This window comes from Lutjanus erythropterus, chromosome 4, assembly GCF_056507025.1.
Source record: "Lutjanus erythropterus isolate fLutEry1 chromosome 4, fLutEry1.hap2, whole genome shotgun sequence".
NCBI lineage: Eukaryota > Metazoa > Chordata > Actinopteri > Lutjaniformes > Lutjanidae > Lutjanus > Lutjanus erythropterus.
This window is the reverse complement of record NC_139320.1, coordinates 19,790,758-19,809,292: the sequence shown is the minus strand read 5'-3', so window position 1 is coordinate 19,809,292 and position 18,535 is coordinate 19,790,758. Positions and strand designations below refer to the sequence as shown.

Sequence of the window (18,535 nt, the reverse complement as noted above, 5' to 3'; positions counted from 1 at the left end):
GAAACTTATCAAGGATTACTAGTTTAAATATTTACAATCTATAATGTGAGAAGGGTGCAACAGGAGTGACAAGACAGCTGTTTTCAAAAGCAAGAAAAGGTTTGATGCTCCTTTATTTCAAATTTTTAACATCAATTCAAAATGTGACAAAACAATGTTCCTTGAAGGTAGAATACTCAGGATTTGTCCGTTGTTATTTGTAAAGACAGCAGAAAATAGTTGGTTGTTGAGTCTAATGCTGCGTGATATGGTAAAAAACAATCATATTATGATTGTTTCGATTTTTCAGTTATTTTTGCAGTCCCTGTGATGTGGATATTGCACTTGGCCATATTGCGATTTAATTAATATTTCATCTGATTGTGCAGCCCTAGTTAAATCTCACACCCAAGTCTAGTCAAATACAGACACCCAAGTCTCTGCACACTTCCAGTGGGTCATAATAGACGATTGAGAGGAATTATTGCTTTATATACATTTTTTTTAGTATATCCTTGAGTTTATAGTGAAGAAATGTGATATTTTGCAACTCTGTGACAGATTATAGGAACCAAAACAAGATGTTTTTGTTGACAAATTCTTTACAGGGAGTCGAGGTACAGGTGTTTGAATAAAACAGCTCTTGAGGCTCTCAGAAAAGCAAATTAGTTTGGTTTATTAAAATCTTAACCTGTGTATATTATTTTGTATATTATTTTAACTGGAAAATGATATTCTACCTAATCTTGATTTGTGTAAATTTATATTAAAACATATCTTTTCCTTTTTTTTGTTCTTCTTTTCTCAGGGTTGAGAAACCTATAAAGAAGTGATGTGCACGAGGCAACAGAGTCTGATGAGGCAGGCTCCTAAGAAGGAGGTTGACTGTGATGTTGAGAGTTGGAGCACTGACACCTCCAGGTGGTCAACTCCCTCCAGCCTCCACTGTGGCTATAATAGTCCACCGCTTCCAGTCAAGAGCACAGATGCCAAGTCAGAAGACAAGCGGCAAGGACCAATGCCAAGACAAAAAGGCATGTTATTTAATATGATTTAATAGCTGTATAATTAGACTTATGTTGTTTGTGTGTAAACATACTGGGTGTGATTCATACTATCAAAAGCTTTTGACTATCAATGCTTCTCTCTTCTTTGTTTAAAAAAGCACATGGGCAACACAGGCAGACGGCAAACAATACTGCAAGCCACCAAGTCCCAAAGTTGCCCCCAGTCAAGCCCCTGCAGGTTTCAAGGCCCAGGAACCTGTCTGCCAACTTGAACAGCATCAAGGAGTTGAAGAGCCAGGTGTCAGACCTGCAGCAGCAGCTGAGTAAGGCCACGACTGAGAACAAGCTGCTGAAGAGAATCCAGCACCGCCACATGGTGGCACTGCAGCACTTCCAAGACTCAGAATACAGCCAGGTTTTGTCCCTTCAGTGTCTCTTGCACTTACAAAAACTTCTTTTTGTGGGCCCTGATCCTCACATCTTCTCACATTTATTATTCAAATTTCAAAAGCTGTTTTTTCCCTAATTTTTCCCCTATGTTTGTCCAGTTCTTCAGTGAACACCTGCATCATTTCTGAGCGCTAATAATGGCAATTTTCTATTCGTCACATAATCTTCACCTGTTCCCAGATCATCACCAAGCACAAGAATGAGGCCCGGGTCCTGCAGGGGATGCTCCGTGACACCCGCGCCTGCCGTGACACTCTGGCAAGGCATCTCCAAGCTACAGAAAACAAGTTTATGAGCACAAAGGCCAGTCTGCGACACCTACAGCTGCTCAGTCAGGATCAACACCTGCTGGAGAGGGAGGAACTCACCCTCAGGTTGACCAAGGCCACTGCAGAGCTGGAGGAGAAGGACAAGAGGATACTGGTATGGAGAAGCATGAGGGTGGGTTGGTGGTGGGTAATACTGTTTAGAGTTAGATATGTGTGAGGGATCCAGGGTCACCCCAATATATTTCACATATACACTGATTAGCCACAATATTCAAACCACATAACACTGATCATTTCATTTCAACTGGCACCTATCAAGAGGTAGGATATATTAGGCAGCAAGTAAACAGTTCTTTAAGTTACATTGGAAGCAGGAAAAATGGGGAAAAACATGGATCTGAGCATCTTGCAATGGTTAGACAGCTGGGTCTGAGCATTTCCAAAACGCCAAATCTTGCGGGGTGTTCCTATGTGCAGTGGTTAGTACCTCCTAAAACTGTACCAATGAAGGACAACTAGTGAGCCAGCAACAGGGTCATGGGTGCCCAAAGCTCCAATCTGGTCCAATCGCACAGAAGGGCTACTGTAGCACAAATTGCTGAAAAAATTGGCTATGATTGAAAGGTGTCAGAACAGACACTGTGTATCACAGCTTGCTGTGTATGGAGCTGCATAGACCTGTCAGAGTGCCCATGCTGACCGCTGAAAGTGCCTACAGTGAGTACATGAGCATCAGAACTGGACCAAAGAACACTGGAAGAAGGCCTCCAAATTCTCCTAATCTGAATCCAACCGGGCATCTGTTGGATGTGCTGGAACAAGAAGTCCAATTCCTGGAGGCCCCACACCGCAATTGATAGGGCTTCTACTGCTAACATCCTGGTGCCAGATACCACATGACACCTTCAGAGGTCTTATGGAGTCCACGCCTCGATGGGTCAGAGCTGTTGGCGGCACGAGGAAGGCCTACACAATATTCCAATATTAGGCAGGTGGTTTTAATGTTGTGGCTGACCGGTGTAAATAGAAATGGGAATTTTTATGATTTTATTCCTTTTCTAGGACTTGGAGAAGAATCTTGCTTTGTGCCAGACGTCATTCAATCGTCAATTAGTCACTGAACAAAGAAAGACCAATGAGGCAAGGAAACTAGCCTGCTCTCAGCAAGAGCAGATACTTCAGCTAAGAAGGGATATTCAGGTAAGTTGTAAAGAGCTGTTTCCCTGTAAATATTCTTTACAATATTACACATGTAGTTATTGTTAACATATAGTATTGTTAATTATACATGCTTCTGTTTTAGTAGTAGTCACATAGTTTTGAACCCTGTAATTAGAATGTTAAGCATATCCCAATTGAATTCAGACTACCCAATTTGCGAGAGAACTTGGTTAAGATGTCTGAATCAATATTTTCCTTAGAAGATTGCCCATTAGCAAACCACTGATACTGACTGCTTGTGTTTGATGGTGTACATCCTGCTTGGGGGTCACCAATGACACAGAGAAAACTTGACACTTTAAATTAAAGTTCTATGAAAGCATTTTGTACGCATAGACTTTAAAATAAGTCACGTGGTTGCATAAATTGCTCAAGTATATCAGATTGTGTACAGTAGATCTTTTGTTTTCTCCTGTACAGGACTGACAGAGAGAATTGGAGGCATACAATATTTACTCCCACAGATTCTTAAAAGGATTTACCAAAAAAGGTATAAAAAAAAATAAAAAGATACTCCAGCTCAGTTTGGCCATATCTAATTTGTTGTCACTTACTGGCTTATGTCTGACAGGCTTTTCTGATTTTTTTTTTTTTTTTTTTTACTTTTTTTTTATTATTTGAAATATAAAAACAAGGAACATGAGGTCATCATGGGTGTTACATTTAAAATCTCAATACATTTCTCATACATCATGGTATGATATCATACTATTCTAAACAGAGTGCATACACAATCCATTTTTCCAAGAGTTCAGTACATTTCTCCAACTCAAGTCTTAAAACAAAAGTAAGTCTCTCCATACAGTAGATTTCTTTCACTATCCCCGCCATTGGGCCAATGTTGGAGGATCAACTTGCAACCATTTTCGGGTTATAGCTTTCCTATTACTTGCCAAAAGTATCTTCAATAAGTATTTAATCTTGTGTAGGATATTATTATCATTATTATTATTATTATTATTATTATTTCTATTCTATTACTCATATCAAGTGGGAGGAGAGTCCATCGAGAAATGTCAGATTTTATCTCTTTGTCAATGAGGCCGTAGTTGTTTTCAAAAAGTTTTGATGTGTCTTTTGTTAGATTTATTCCTAAATATTTTATTGTGGGGGAGTCCCATTTAAAGTTATATTTCTTTTTTATATCTGGGTGGGGTGTATAATTAAATATGAGAGTTTGGGTTTTTTGAATATTTAGCTTATATCCAGAATATGAATTGTAAACCTTTAGCAGGGACATCAACTTAGGGAGACTTGAGTCAGGGCTTGTAATGAAAAGCAAAACATCATCAGCGAACATACAGGTCTTATGTTCATCTCCTCTGATCATAATCTCCTTTATCTCAGAATCCTCTCTGATTGCTTGAGCCAGAGGTTCAATAAATAAGGCGAACAGAGTCGGACTCAGGGGGCAGCCCTGGCGTGTCCCCCTTTCCAGATAGATGGTTTGTGACAGGTGTCCATTACCCTGGATCCTGGCTGTTGGAGAGGAGTACAATGCTTTAATACATTTAATAAAGTCGTCTTTAAAACCGAATCTTGCAAGTACCCTATATGGATATTCCCAACCCACCAAGTCAAATGCCTTTTCAGGGGGTCACATGGTGACGGCTTAGGAGACGGTCGGTTTCACGGGAGCTCCATTAACACCCAACATATATTTAATATTCTCACTAGAGACACGGTTCTTTTTTCTAATGTCAGAACAGTAGCATGACCTTAGAACAGTTCTGGACAAAACAACATGGGACTATGCCATCGACTAAGAGCAAAAGCAATAAACTGCGACAGCATGCCACCGACAACCCGGCTACACCGTTAGCTCAACATGGCTGCGACAACGATGAAGACGACAGCGAGATGGAACTGGATCCTGGGCTCACCAAAGCGCTTGAACTGATGACCAGTAAACTGATGGCTGTTATCAACGATAAACTCGACCCTCTGGCAAAAACAGTCCTCTCACACACTAACGAACTAAAGAGGGCGAGGGATCGACTGGACGAGGTGGAGGCCAGAATGCTACAACTTTTCCGATAAGCAGAGAGTCATGGCTGCAGTAAGGCGCAAAGCAGTGAATAGCGACATAACCCTCGAGGGAAGGAAAATCTCCTTCTATCACGATCTGTCTGCTGCAGTACTTCAGAGACGGAAGAAGTTTGATGAAGCTAAACAACGCCTCAGGGGAATCAGAGCGGAATACTCCATGCTTTTCCCCGCAAAGCTACAGGTGTCATTCAATGGCACAAGGAAAACTTTTCTCTCCCCGGCTGAAGTTCTGTCTTTTGCGGCCAGTGTTGCAAACCAGGACTGATTAAGGTGCGGCTGACAAGCGAACGTGGTCTGGACACTGAGTCATTCATATATGTGATTTCTTTTGTTTTAATTTTCATATAATAACTTACTCTGTGGGCTTTTTACCAAATATCACTATCACCAGCACTTAGCCCGTTTAACTCGAACTGTTCTATAAGATCCGTGTCTCACTATTCAGCTTGGATCTAAATCCTTTGTTTATTATGTTATAATCTTTAGCGGGTGTTTCTGTGGGACCCTATCAACTGAGCTATGACACTTTCTTTAGTTGTTTGTGCACTGGTGATTGGAGTGATTTCCTCCCTCTCACTCATTTTCAGTTTGTTTGTTTCTTTTATGAGAAATGTGCTGGCTGACGGGTGCCTCACAAAACAGCAATCCCCCTGCAATCTGGGGAAGAACCCCCTCCTTATTTACGTTTCTTCTACTATTTATTGTTATGGTTTAATGTTATGTTCGTATCTTATGCTCGGCATTGGCCTGTTACATTCACCTTTTTGTTATCTCAACACATTTGGTTATGTTAGTTGAACAGAATGATATAGTGATGCAAGATAGGGTGCTTGGTCTTATATTTGGCCTCCCACTGGGGATTGGTCCACGTCTGTTGATATGATGCGACAGTTAAATAAGATAAAACTTTGTTCATGGAATATAAGGGGTTTACGAGGGAAGGTGAAGCAGAGAAAGGTTTATGCTTTATTGAAAAGGGAACGAGTAGATGTGGCCTTACTACAAGAGTCACACCTTGATGACAATGAACACCTCAAGCTTAAACACAGTTGGGTTGGCCAAATTTATTTTTCCTCTTTTACCTCTAGTAGTAGAGGGGTAGTCATATTGAGCCATAGAAATCTTCCATTTCAGCTGAAGACGTGTTATGGAAGGTTTGTGATTGTCAAAGGTGTCTTATATGGTGAAGAAATTACTATCATGAATCTGTATTGCCCACCAAATTATTGTCCGGATTTTTTGACTAAAGCCTTCTCAGAATTTGCAGACTTATCCTCAGCGGTGGCATTGGTAGGAGGAGACTTTAACTGTCTACTCAACCCTTAGTTGACAGACATCCCCCTCGAAACTCACCTTTATCAAAGCAGGCTGGCGCCCTTTTGGCAATCTGTGAAGAAATGAATTTTGCTGATGCATGGCGGACCCTCCATCCATCTAATAAAGAGTTTACATTCTATTCTCCCCCTCATAAATGCCACACTCGAACTGATTATTTTTTCCTACCCAAATCATTGGTGCATTGTGTAGTATTGTGTGTAATAGGCAACATTGTTATTAGCGATCATGCAATTGTACTTTTGGATTTATTGATAGGTGGAGATTCTCTGAAAAGTAGACGGCGGAGATTTGATTCACGTCTTCTTAAGGATGAGAAATTCACCTTTTATCTGAGAACCGAATTTAAGATATTTCTTAGCATTAACTCTCAATCTGTCAGTAACCCTTCCTTATTGTGGGAAACATCAGGGGATTGATTATAGCCTATTCAGCTTCCAAAAAGCAGAAGCGGTTGGAACAACAACTAAAACTTGAAAATGAACTGATGGATATAAAGAAAGCACTCTGCTCATCATCAGACCCCTTATTATTACAGAGGAAGTGTGGAGTTGGAATATACTGAGACTGAAGGGAGGCTGGAGGAGCAGAAGAGTTCTGAGAGCCAGGTTTCTGATTAAAATATTGTGTAGTGCATTTTCAGGACATTTGAAGATGTTTCCTTACCTCTGTTTTCAGAGGTATATTTTTCCATTGATGACTTTATTCGATTATCCAAATAATTTAAGATTTTGCGTTCATACTAATAAAGCCTGTATCATTTCAGTGTTGTCAAAGTCCAGTGCAGAAGTCTTTGGTAATAGAGGTTTCGGCAAAAGCCAAGTTATCACCAAGAGCCACAAGACACTCCACAGGAGGATACCAAGACATATAGTGTGTCTGCTTATTGGAGAGAGGTCTGTGATAATCTCAACCTAACTCAACTGATTTCTGACCCCATTAGGCCTAACCTAAAAAACAATTCAAAGTCAACTTTAATAGACATGATTTTGTCTAACAGGAGTGATAAAATAGTTGCTTCTGGTGTCTTTGAGCTTGGAATAAGTGACCATTGCCCCATAGTTTGTATTAGGGATACGAGATTACAGAGAACTAAACCACAAATTGTTCTGAGGAGAAATCTCAGAAAATTTAATGAACAGGCCTTCTTACATGATCTTTGTCATAGTAATATTTTAACCACATTAGAAATCCCAGATGTCGAATTAGCGTTGGATCATTTTATAAACACCTTCAACTCAGTTGTTGACAAACACAGCAAAGAATCAAAGACAGATCGAGTCCTTGGTTCACCTCTGAGCTCTCATCTTTATACCAATTGAAGAATAAAACCTGGGCTTTAGCTAGAAAATCTGGGGATCCCCCCACTGGCTTGCTTTTAGGCAGCTAAGAAATAAACTTAGATCATTTGTGAGGAAAGCTAAATCTGATTATTATTTAAATACCATCTCTAGCTGTTCTTCAAACCCAGCTAAATTTTGGAAGGTAGTGAATTCCACTCAAAATAAACATACTGTTTCTCTGCCCTCACATGTAACCTCTAGCAAGTAATAACAGATCACTTGGAAATATGCACAGCTTTTAATGAGCATTTTGCAGCAGCAGGTCATCTTTTCAAAAACGGGAATACGGATTCTGGGGAATCTATAAATTGTCCAGAATCTGATGTCTCAGTATACACTGTAAGACACATTCCTCAGTTTACTCTCCAACTTTTCACCCCTAATCAAGTTACTGGAGCACTTCTTGCCATCGACTCCAAGAAAGCAACTGGAGAGGACAGTCTAGACCCTTTCTTTCTCCGGCTTTCTGCTTTGATGATTTCAGAATGTGTTACACATATTTTTAATTTAACCATTTTATCAGGTACAATTCACAAAGTATGGAAGGTTGTGCATGTTATTCCATTGCATAAAGGAGGAGATATTAAGAATCTTAATAACTACAGACCTATATCTAAATTATCATGTCTGTCTAAAATACTTGAATTGTTAGTAAATAATCAATTGAAGTCTTTTTTAACTACATATTCTGTATTGAGCACCGCTGTGCGCCGCCATGGTAGGTCTATCAGACCACCCCTCAATGTATTCCCGAGAAAATAAAGGTTGAATGAATATGCAGGTGAGCACTTCATTCATGTCACATGTAGAGTTTAATAACAAACTAAGACTATTGTCAATGCACATGCAAAATCATCAAATGCAAAAAAACCCATAGGGGTACAGCTCTTTACAAACCAGAAATATTGCGAGAAAACTTAAAATCGGGTCTTAGAAATGGAGCTGAAACCTGTTTTGTTCTAGGGTTATTCAATAAAGTGCAAAAATAATTGTTTTCAGACACCAGTGAGCAGAAAAGTCTTTCAGAAGAGAGCCTCCAAGATCAATCTGTGTTGAGGAAAAGGAGTCATCAGAGGCCCCGTGGGTGTTAGAGGAAGAGCTGGAAACAGTGGAACATCAAAGTGAGGTGTCCTACGTTTCTGGAATATCTGAAAAATCTCTGAATACAACTGAACCTAAGAGAAAATCAGACACAACTACACCTTCAAACAAACTGTTGAGAACCTGCACAATGGAAAACCTGCCTACAGCAATGTGGACTTGAATCCCTGTGAAAGCACCAAGAACCAAACGAGGGTGGAGAACCTCAGCAGTGGGAACAGTGGCCTTTGTCTGCCAGCTGGGAAATTAAGGGGAATAGAGTAGGTAGTCCTTAATGTGAGGGCCAGCAGATTTTCTATACTTAAGTATTTCTCTGAAGTAAATGTTTTTTTACACCCTAGAATGACAAACAATCCATTGTAATGTATTGTTTTAATCAAATGAAATTTTATTAAAAGAAAACCTGACTTGTTCTTAATCAGCAACATTACAAGAAATGAAAGCTTTTATTATATTTTCTTAAAAAAACATTTCAACATTTCCACATCATTACGTTTTGAAATAATGTAAAGCAATCTCACAATTAACTTTAAATTAACACACAAAAAAAAATGTTGCAACATTAAACAGCCAATGCCAAAATGCTCTGCATTTTCACATGTTGACCTGAAACAGCTGACAAGAAATTGACACCACAAGAACATGTTGAACAATAAGTTAGAAAAACAGTGTATTTAACTCAACCAGTCTCTAGCTGATGGCATGGAGACCCAGTGTAACCACTTTGTTGCAAACCACCAACCAGCATGTGATTCCCACTCCACCTGAAAGGAGAGGATATCTCTGTGACTGAATGAATTAACACCTGAACTTTGAGACTTTTAAAAGAGGGAAAGTGCAACACGCTGTAATTAACTTAAACGCATCAACAAAAAAATAAATCCATCTAATGAAAGGAACAGATTGATTACCTGCCACTCCTGTTGGGAAGGCCACAAGGCGCTCCACAGGGGCAATCCATTTACTGGGGACTACCGTCACTGGATCAGAATAATACTTCCATATCAAGGAAATCATCAGAGCAGCCTGACAAAGGAATATGTAAGTACATAATATGCAATAAGTATTTTATTAGCTTGTCATTATGCCAGCAATATAAACTTTTACATTTCTAACATTTCTAAAATTGTCAGAGTTGGGTATTTAAATAGCATTAGCTGGATCAATTAAATTTACAAGCTTACAATTTCCACCTACCTGCAGTATATAAAAGACAATGTTCACAACCCATTTCATTTTGGCTTGTTGTGCTGTTCTTGACTTCACTGCAAAAGTAAGAAAATGGACAAGTGTTAGATTCAATACACCAGTTTCTGTGGTAATGCAGCATTTTTAAAATCTTCTCCAGTGCCTTTCCCCCCGCTAATCATATTGAATAACCAGCTCCTGAGACTTCAGTATTTGAATCACTGAAAAAAACAGAGATCCAGAGCTCTGAAACCAGGGTAAATATCTATTTTGGGGCATTCCTAATCATTGTTTTTCAACCAGTCACAGGGTAATATGGCAAGCATCACAAGTGTGTTATTTGTAAGGTTTTTGCCATGACTGAGGGTATAGTCTCAGAAAAATAAATTATATTAGAAATATCAATATATTGCATTAAGTAAACATTTTGTTCATTTTACACATTTCATAAAATCACTGTTACTTCAAAAAGTAGAGAGTTCCCCCTTTGAACACAACAGTCTATGAGTCAGCAGTTTGTCATAAGCAGAGTAAGTATGTATGCGTTTGTCTTTGGAGATTAAAACTGTCATTGTGCAGTTAGAAAAAGAAAATATCACCACAGAAACAATCTGAAACAGCATTTGCACTGCTGTACTTGTGTCTCGTACTGAAATTCTGTTTAGCTACTTCCTTTCTGTGCACAACATAATCCTGTGGCTGACGATGAAGGACAGCAACAGGCAGCAGCTGTTCCCTCTGAACACAGTAAGTATGTTATCCAAAACCTCCCGCCACTTCCTGCAGTTTGTGGTTTTAATGTGTGAATCTGCAGTAGTAGACATGCACAGGTGTACAAGACACCTGTGCCTTTAAAAGTACAAAGAACAATCTGAACATATACAGGGTGGATTTAATAACAAGGACACCAACAGCCTTCCTTTCTAAAGCTCGAGTTCAATTTTTATTGAGATGATCAGAGACATGTTGGGATGATTGGGATTTGAGGTCATTATTTGTAGTGTTGCTGTTTATTGTTGTTAGATGTCCCTGAAGTTGAGAATTCAGCATAATTGAAGCTTCTCAGTCTATTGCTACTGGGTTCCTGTCACATCGTCTATCCTATACATGTCACTCACAACAACTACTTCTGTCTCTCACCATGTGTTTTCAGCTTGTCTGTCATCTTGTTGATTTTGCGCTCCAGTCTGGCATATCTAGCAAACTCATCCATCATGCTAATTGATGACTGCTCCTTCTTCATCTCTTGGATTTCAGCCCTCATCTCACTCTCCTGTTCAGCATCTTTCTGCACCATCTTTGAGAGCTTGAAAGAAGGAAAAAGACCATTAGTGAGAAAACACTGAGAAAGGTTTTAACTGTGGTGTAGGGTCCTGTTTATGGGTGTAGAGCTTCAACCACACAGTTCTTGATTGTTCCTTCTGATCAATAATACGTTGGATCACATATGAGTGAGTGTCTCCTGCCTAGGGTTTTAAACTACAGATTCTCATTAAACTATATTTAGCATTGATGCTAAATTGTAAGCAGTCACACACTTGTAACGTTACAGCTCAATACATTAAAACAATGGTGCAGTGTAAAGCTGTTTTCCCCTACAATGTGTGGTAACTATACTAGGATCTAGGGAAGACCCTACCCACTTTACGTTAACAGAACAGCTAACAGAATAGCTACGTTGTTTCAGGCTAGCTCGCCATCCGTGTAGCATATCGTCAAGAAAGAAACCCCAGAGCCGCGAAAGATCTCGCGAGAGTGATCATCATTTTAACCCAAACAATGAGCTTTCCCTTATCCTGACCAAATGTTTCCTGTCCCTAAACGTACCAAGATCTCGCAAAAACAGCGTTGTCGCATTATGAATCGTAATGAGTTTGTACAAACTGTACAATGACAAAAAAAAAACGTGCAAATCTCGCGAGTTTCACACACCTAGGGTTCCCTTCTAGACAAGACGTTAGCTTTACATTAAGCTAGGCTAATCAACAATGATTCGATTGTCACAATATAAAGTTATAGCGTGTATCCTCAAGGCATAAATTTAATATACTATAGCAATAGCCCCTACTTACGAAAGACGATATAGTCGGCAGGAGCGTTTTCATGAGATTGCAAAGAAAAACCGACCCCAGCACAAGGAACCACGCATAACCAGTCGCCATGTTTGTTCCTCCTCCTGAGTCAACCTCCTTGCTGCAGCTGTGGAGCCGCTGCTGCTTGGCTACACAGCACAGTTACACAATATTGGCCCATTTAAGTTATGTTGATAAATATCTTAAGACATACGACGGTATTTGAAATACAACATTAACTAAACCATTTAGTCCAATATGGCAGTAGATATGCAGTAAATCGATTATATTATATAGTATATACGGTCGCCGTTCACTTTTAAGTGCTCCTTCCAAATATTCAATCGACCAATCACGTGGTAGCAACTCACTGCCTTTGGTCATGTTGAGACAGTCTAACTAATGATAATCTAATCAAAACAAGCATCAGAGTGGGGGAGGAAATGTGATTCAAACTGTTTTGAACGTTGTATAGTTGTCTGCTGTTTGAGTATTTCAAAGGCTGCTGCTCTACTGTGATTTTTAACCATTTACAGAGATTTGTACAGAGAGGCAGTTCTCTGCAAAAAGGCTATGTACAGCAGTGGACCACACCAGTGGAGGTGTTTTAAGAGAGAATATAATTTGGTCTGCAATTTGTGAAGAGTGTGCAAACTGTATTTATTTTCACAGTATCTGCAAGTTTTCTAAATATAACACTTTTATTTATTTATTTATTGTTACTTTAATAATGTCAGTGTGCAAATAACACAGTCAAAACAGAAACAGAGTAGAGAACTGCAGCACTTGCATTCTTTTTTTTATAAAGCATGTTTATGCAGATACACTCTCATTTAATACCTCATAACATTTACGTGGTTGCCATGCTTTTTCCACATCTCGCACGCAGCATGGGAACAGCCCGGGATTAAAAAGTAAGAGTTGGCTGGCTTCACTGATTGGCATACAATCCTGCCCACACAGGTAAGATGTTATGGTTCAAAAATGTGTTGCCTCGACCTCAAAACCAATCACTGGAAGCAAGGGGCGGGGGATAACTCCTCCCGGTAGGTTGGTAGGATAAGGGATAAAATATACCAAGAAGGGGATCCAATCCGGTTTCAGCTAGTTCTCGTCGGACGTTTATGTTAAGTTACAAACTGTTCTGGAGGTGTAGTAGGCTGAGGTATAGGGCTGAGTCACGTAGTTTCCTAAACTGTGAAAGGCTGTGTTATTCTTTTATCTCTACCCCACGACCTAAGCAAAAATGGGAAGGAAAAAGGTAAGTTACGACGTGTACATTGTGTAAAATACGATGCATACATACATTTATTAACATTAGTGAAAATGCATAGTCTGTATTTCTGTTTCACTACAATGTATTTTCTCACTGCATGAGTTCTAATGTAACGTTATAAACACTTCATACGGAGCGTCCATGTGCATGCATTAAGTCCACCTTTACTGTGTGAGCTCAGGTCTTTCGTGTCCACCCTGTTGATACAGGGAAGTGGCGCCTTTTTACTTTGTACACCGCAACATGCGTTTTCACCAAACAAGTTTGCAGATTGCATGCCCTCGTCTAATGCCATCACATTGTAGTTTAGTCGCTAAAGAGCGCACCTGGCTCTGGTTTATTAACTGTTTGCCTTCACCGTGTGCCGAGATCAAACAAAGAGGTGTAACCACCGTCGATGAACAGGTTGCCATTTAAAGGAAATTTCTTGCGTAACGACCCCTGGATCTTTTAGCTCGTCACGACTGTAAGCATTGCTGTTGTTTTAATCGTATTCGCAGCCCACTCTTTGATTTTTGACCTCTGCCTGCGCTTTTACTCAGAAGCTGCAGAGCGTCACCCCTTGAGGTGTGCAGCCTTTTCTTCAGAGGCGTCATGGCAGCTGAAATATCCCCGAAAAGACAGCGACACGTCTGGTCGTTTTAACTAAAGGCTGTGTAATCTCGTCGAAGAAGTTTTATTTGATAAGTCGGGTTTAGTCACGTTGGGAGCACAAAGCAGATTCCCTGTGCTGATGCATGGAAGCGCATGTGGAGGGAGGAGCGACTCTTCCCTCTTCTTCAAGAAGCTACAGCACCATGCCTGCCTAACAAAAACCTTTCTCCTCCGCGAAAGACTACACTACAGTGTTTGGCGGGAATAAACTAGAACTGGTTGAACCTTTTTTAGTCAATTCACAAACGTGTCGGACTCCCCTCCCCACTTTAAGGTTGCATAATTTCTTTGTGACTTCAGGGGAGGGAGAGGTGCCCATCCCCCCTTTGCACTACACACCCACTTTAGCTCACTCATGAATGGTTGTTGTTCCTGCGTTTTTAATTTATTTTCCCCCCTCTCTGTTTCTTCGCAGTCTGCCACTATTACAGATGGACCAGAAGAGGTTAGTATTCAAGTCTTGACAAACAAACTGGTCCAAATGGAGCCTGACACCCCAACATACATCCAAATGAACATTTTGTTCTATTTTGTGTCAGGACAAAAGAGAGGGTTCTGGTTGAAGCAGGGTGTTTGTTTGTTTTTTTTACACCGTTTAGTGCAGCCCAGTTTTAAATTGCCATGCAAAAATGTGGTTCTAAGGATACTTTGCCAGTTAGATGATTTTAATATACAGATTATGATCCAAAACAGTCAATTTATTGGGTTTGATGAGCTGCACAGCCTGTAGGGGGCACTGGTTGTCCTGCAGCCCAAAGTGGTGCCTTATTTGCTTTTTTGACATTATTCATGAGTGCCTTGATTCTGAGCAGTATTTCTATTGTATGTGGTGCATGCAGGAATTCTCAAGACAACGGCTGATTGGGAGTCAAAAGCATTAACACAATAATTGGTTTACTGGAAATCCAATTTTCATTTCACTGCCCCCCCCCCCCCATTAGACAGAATTAATTAGATTTAAAGGGCAGTTATTGTCAGCTGTGATGTTAAACATGAAATGTCAATTCACTCTTTAGTATTAAGTGCCTTTAAGTTATTAATTCAAGAATTAGTGCAAAGGAAAATATTTCAAATATAGTTTGCAAGAAACTCGATTTTGTTTATTTCCCCAGACAAAATGTAATGCTTTCACTTAATCATTGATAATTGTTACTCTCACAAGTAGAGCTTTTGGCTTAACCATAAGTCTGGTTGTCACTTCTCATTCAGAAGTTGGTGCATGTGAAGGGGTCATAAGGATTGTTTCATAGACTTTTAAGCCACCAAATAAAAAAAATTAGACCCCCCCCCCTACTTGCTGTTTCTTACAGGTGAAAATCAAGTAATTGAAGTAAATAGTAATCAAGTAAAATGTACATGACCAATCAAAAACATTCAACCGGGCATCCATTTTAAGTATCTTGTGATACTTTTTGATATAACAAATGTGTATCGGTGTAGTGTTTTACTGTAAAATAAGAGCAAAATTGCTCTGAGTCTGTGTTATTTATATCAATACCTTCAAATGACTGAACTAAAAACGTATGTTCTTTTTCAGAAAAGGAGACGGTCTGCCAGACTTGTAAGTTCTACAAAGATCATGGCATTTTAATCAAAATCTACATATTCTACAATTGCTATGCACATTTTATTGATATAAAATTGTATGGTGTGTTTGTGTTGCAGAAAGAGGCAGAGAAAGATGAAAAACCACAGATTGAAATTAAAAAGGTAAAAGAAGAAATTGTGTCAGCACACAATATGTTGTTTTATTCTCCCTTATGCGTGCTTGTCAGTGCATTTCATGCTGCTTGGTTTGTTTTTTAACATGACAGGCGCCCTCCAGGCCCAGAAAGGTAAAAGAGCCAGCAAAGGCCAAGCCAGAGGAGGAGGAGACAAAAGAAGAACCTCAGGCAGAGCCAGAGGAGGCTCCTGCAGAGAATGGGGACGCCAAAGCTGAGGAGGTATTATAAGTTTGGCTCTTCATTACTCTTATCATGTGAAATTAGCTTTTTGTTGTTGCGTGCTGTAGCAATATTCAAAGAGAACCAAGTAATACAGCAAGTTTTTCTCCATCTTCCAGCCGGCTGTAGCAGCAGAGGAGGAGGCTGAAAAGGAGGCTGAGGCTGAAGAGGAGGAAAAAGAAGAGGAAGAAGCAGCAGCAGCAGAAGAGGAAGAAGCAGCAGCAGAAGAAGCGGCAGAGTAGTAGTGACACCTCAAAACTCACTTGCCAACGCTCCCTGTACCTCTTTTCTTGTACAATGCAGAGATTATTTTTTATCTACTATTTTCATAAGACAGCGACGTTTTAGGGACATGATTGCAGCAATGCATTTTAAAAATACAAAATACAAATTCCATTTTTCATGGCTTCTGTGAAGGGAACGTGTCAGTCATTGCATTGGGGTTTGTCTTTTGTTATTGTTGTTTTTTTGTTTTTTGTTTTTTATTGTACCTGTTTTTTTTCTGTCTCTCTAGTTTGTAGTTTTTCTGCATGACATTCTGTCATGCCTATATCAGGAATTTGATGTTCAACTCCGGGAGAGTTTACCTGAGACATTCCCGAGGCGTCTTGAGGCATTTTGTAACCTGTACTGTTTTTGAATTTAATACATCGTAATACTGTGTGTTTGATAGGCAATAGGATGATTGAAAGTTTGTTCATGCTCACTAGTACTGGAATTGGTTGGGTTTATTCGTGTTTTTTGTTTTGTTTTTTTAAATGCAGTCAGTGATGGTACATTTGGGGATGGTTAAATTTGATTCACATTCTCAGCTGTTCTCAAAACAAAATGTATGATGGAGTTGATTATATGCATCATGCTATGTTCACCTCAGTCAAAAAGATAGATATGCCACAAATTTGTGGCTAAATCATTTGAGGTTTTCGGATTTCTCTACCAATGTACAGTTTCCTCCTTTTTTATGAAAAAGAAAAGGAAAAAATGTTTTCTTTGTTATGAATGGTATAAAATGCCAATTAAAGTGGGAATTTCTCTTAAGTTATCAGTTGTTTCTCATCAATCCCAGATTGTATTGCATCCTGCATATAGTGATTCAGGGTTTTTTGTTTTTTTAACCACTTTGGTGGGAACTAGATTATGATGGACAGCAAGTCCTATCATCCCAAATATTGCATTTTTTTTCCTAAATAATTAGATTAATTAGATGTCTTGGAAATAAACCCAAAATAGGACTTATTTGGTAAACTAAACTAAATTAGATCAAACAACTCTAAGGTATATTATAAATTTACTGGTAAGGTTAGAATGTGTTTTTCTTACTATAATTTTAAATTCATTTTTGTAACAAAACAAGTTGGTAAATTCATATTGTCATGTAGTTCTAGCAGACAACTTACAAAATACTGTTAGTTGGTAAAGCTTATTTTGAAATTAACAGTACTGTCATATCGAGGAACCTGCCATAAAACCCTTGTGTAACATGATATGGTTGGATTATGTGCAGTAGTCCTTTACAGAGATGGGCTACTGGGCCTCTTAACATCCCTCAACTCTGTATTGTGCAAAGTGTTTTTATGCTGGAATACTGCCTGGTCACAGGTGTGCTGTAATTCAAGTCCTTTAGAAAAAATGTTCATTTAGGAATATGCATCATGTTCTTGGTTGACCATGACCTTGGTTTCAAGGTCTTGAAACTAGACTTTTGACACAGGGCCTCCAGAATGGGTAATCAAGCAGGGCCCACTTGAAGCCCTTAGATCAACAGATGTGCTATAGAGCATCTTACCATAAAGCCGAAGTTACAAACTTGTGCCTCACGGTGAACTGTCTGGGGGCTCTGGCGCACTGGGGCAGTTGCCTGCTTTGCTCAGTTGGTCATAGACTTTCAGGGACCATAATTTGTCTTTGACAATCCAGAACTAAAATTTAGTAATGACTGATTTATATGTGGAGCCAGAATATCTGTTTAAAATATGGCTACAAATTCAGATCCTTTTAGTGCCACCCTTATGCTCTAATAAATATTTAATTGGTGTTACTGGCGATTAAACAATATCCTTAGTGGTTCACAACCTTTTTACCCTTATTAGCACGGTCCTTTGTGAGGATGTGAGGTGTGGATGATTTATGAGAGGATTTTCTGGAGCTTTCAAATGTGTCACTTTTTCACTGATCTTTTTTTTCAGACTGAGGGGAGCTTTGAGTTTACAATATAAGTTCCATGGTCAAGAATTAATGTCCATGTTCAAACTTTTATCTAACAAAGGTTTTTTTTTTAATTTTGTATTCTTATTCTTATTCTGTACCTTATCTCTGGATCATTTTGTGTCCCAACCACAGAGCCAAATTAACCTGTTTGGAGGCCCTGGGCAAAAATGTCTCATTTCTTTCACATGTAGTACACTCAGCACACTATAGATAACAGCTTCATTGTTCTTAACACAGAGACCAACAAACCAGTACTCTTATACTAGAATACCTGGCCCCTGATTTTCAGTTTGTGGTAATTTGATGAAACGTGAGTTTATTTTGGAAATGGCACCATTTAAGCACAGTATAAACTAAAACTGTATTCTGAACCAGATTTTTAAACATGGGACCCCTCCATAAGACAGGGCCACAAGATTATGCAATAATGCAGGAACCGG

The 18,535-nt window shown here is 39.3% G+C and overlaps 2 protein-coding genes and 1 pseudogene across 4 annotated transcripts; 2 read left to right on the top strand and 1 right to left on the bottom strand.

Moving 5' to 3' along the window:
• The first annotated feature begins 796 nt into the window (after positions 1-796).
• LOC146328315 (uncharacterized) lies at positions 797-9,032 on the top strand (annotated as a pseudogene). Its single transcript, XR_014769932.1, has 9 exons — positions 797-987; positions 1,140-1,401; positions 1,617-1,859; positions 2,768-2,905; positions 3,347-3,471; positions 6,849-6,918; positions 7,077-7,143; positions 8,179-8,208; positions 8,653-9,032. The product of XR_014769932.1 is annotated as an uncharacterized LOC146328315 (transcript).
• An 87-nt stretch (positions 9,033-9,119) lies between these two features.
• On the bottom strand, positions 9,120-12,196 carry get1 (guided entry of tail-anchored proteins factor 1). 2 transcript variants are annotated; one of them, XM_084717255.1, is made up of 5 exons: positions 12,015-12,196; positions 11,083-11,248; positions 9,952-10,019; positions 9,666-9,780; positions 9,120-9,518 (listed from the first exon to the last, which is right to left on the bottom strand). In XM_084717255.1, exons 1-5 carry the CDS (start codon positions 12,102-12,104, stop codon positions 9,445-9,447), a joined length of 513 nt encoding a protein of 170 aa, XP_084573381.1. In that variant the 5' UTR covers positions 12,105-12,196; the 3' UTR covers positions 9,120-9,444. The 2 variants fall into 2 exon arrangements, with proteins under 2 accessions (XP_084573381.1, XP_084573382.1); XM_084717256.1 differs by having other exon boundaries at positions 12,011-12,135.
• Positions 12,197-13,107: 911 nt separating this feature from the next.
• Positions 13,108-16,354, top strand: hmgn1a (high mobility group nucleosome binding domain 1a). Its single transcript, XM_084717254.1, has 6 exons — positions 13,108-13,275; positions 14,360-14,389; positions 15,482-15,505; positions 15,610-15,654; positions 15,759-15,887; positions 16,007-16,354. The coding sequence occupies exons 1-6, from the start codon at positions 13,261-13,263 to the stop codon at positions 16,127-16,129; spliced, it is 366 nt and encodes a 121-aa protein (XP_084573380.1). The 5' UTR covers positions 13,108-13,260; the 3' UTR covers positions 16,130-16,354.
• The last annotated feature ends 2,181 nt before the right edge of the window (positions 16,355-18,535 follow it).

Coding starts and splice junctions, on each gene's coding strand:
- get1 (XM_084717255.1), bottom strand. CDS start 12,104: ATGGCGACTGGTTATGCGTGGTTCCTTGTGCTGGGGTCGGTTTTTCTT. Junction 11,249..12,014: donor TGCCGACTATATCGTCTTTC/GTAAGTAGGGGC, acceptor CCTTCTTTCAAG/CTCTCAAAGATGGTGCAGAA. Junction 9,781..9,951: donor TTGTCTTTTATATACTGCAG/GTAGGTGGAAAT, acceptor TTCCTTTGTCAG/GCTGCTCTGATGATTTCCTT.
- hmgn1a (XM_084717254.1), top strand. Junction 14,390..15,481: donor TTACAGATGGACCAGAAGAG/GTTAGTATTCAA, acceptor GTTCTTTTTCAG/AAAAGGAGACGGTCTGCCAG. Junction 15,655..15,758: donor CACAGATTGAAATTAAAAAG/GTAAAAGAAGAA, acceptor TTAACATGACAG/GCGCCCTCCAGGCCCAGAAA.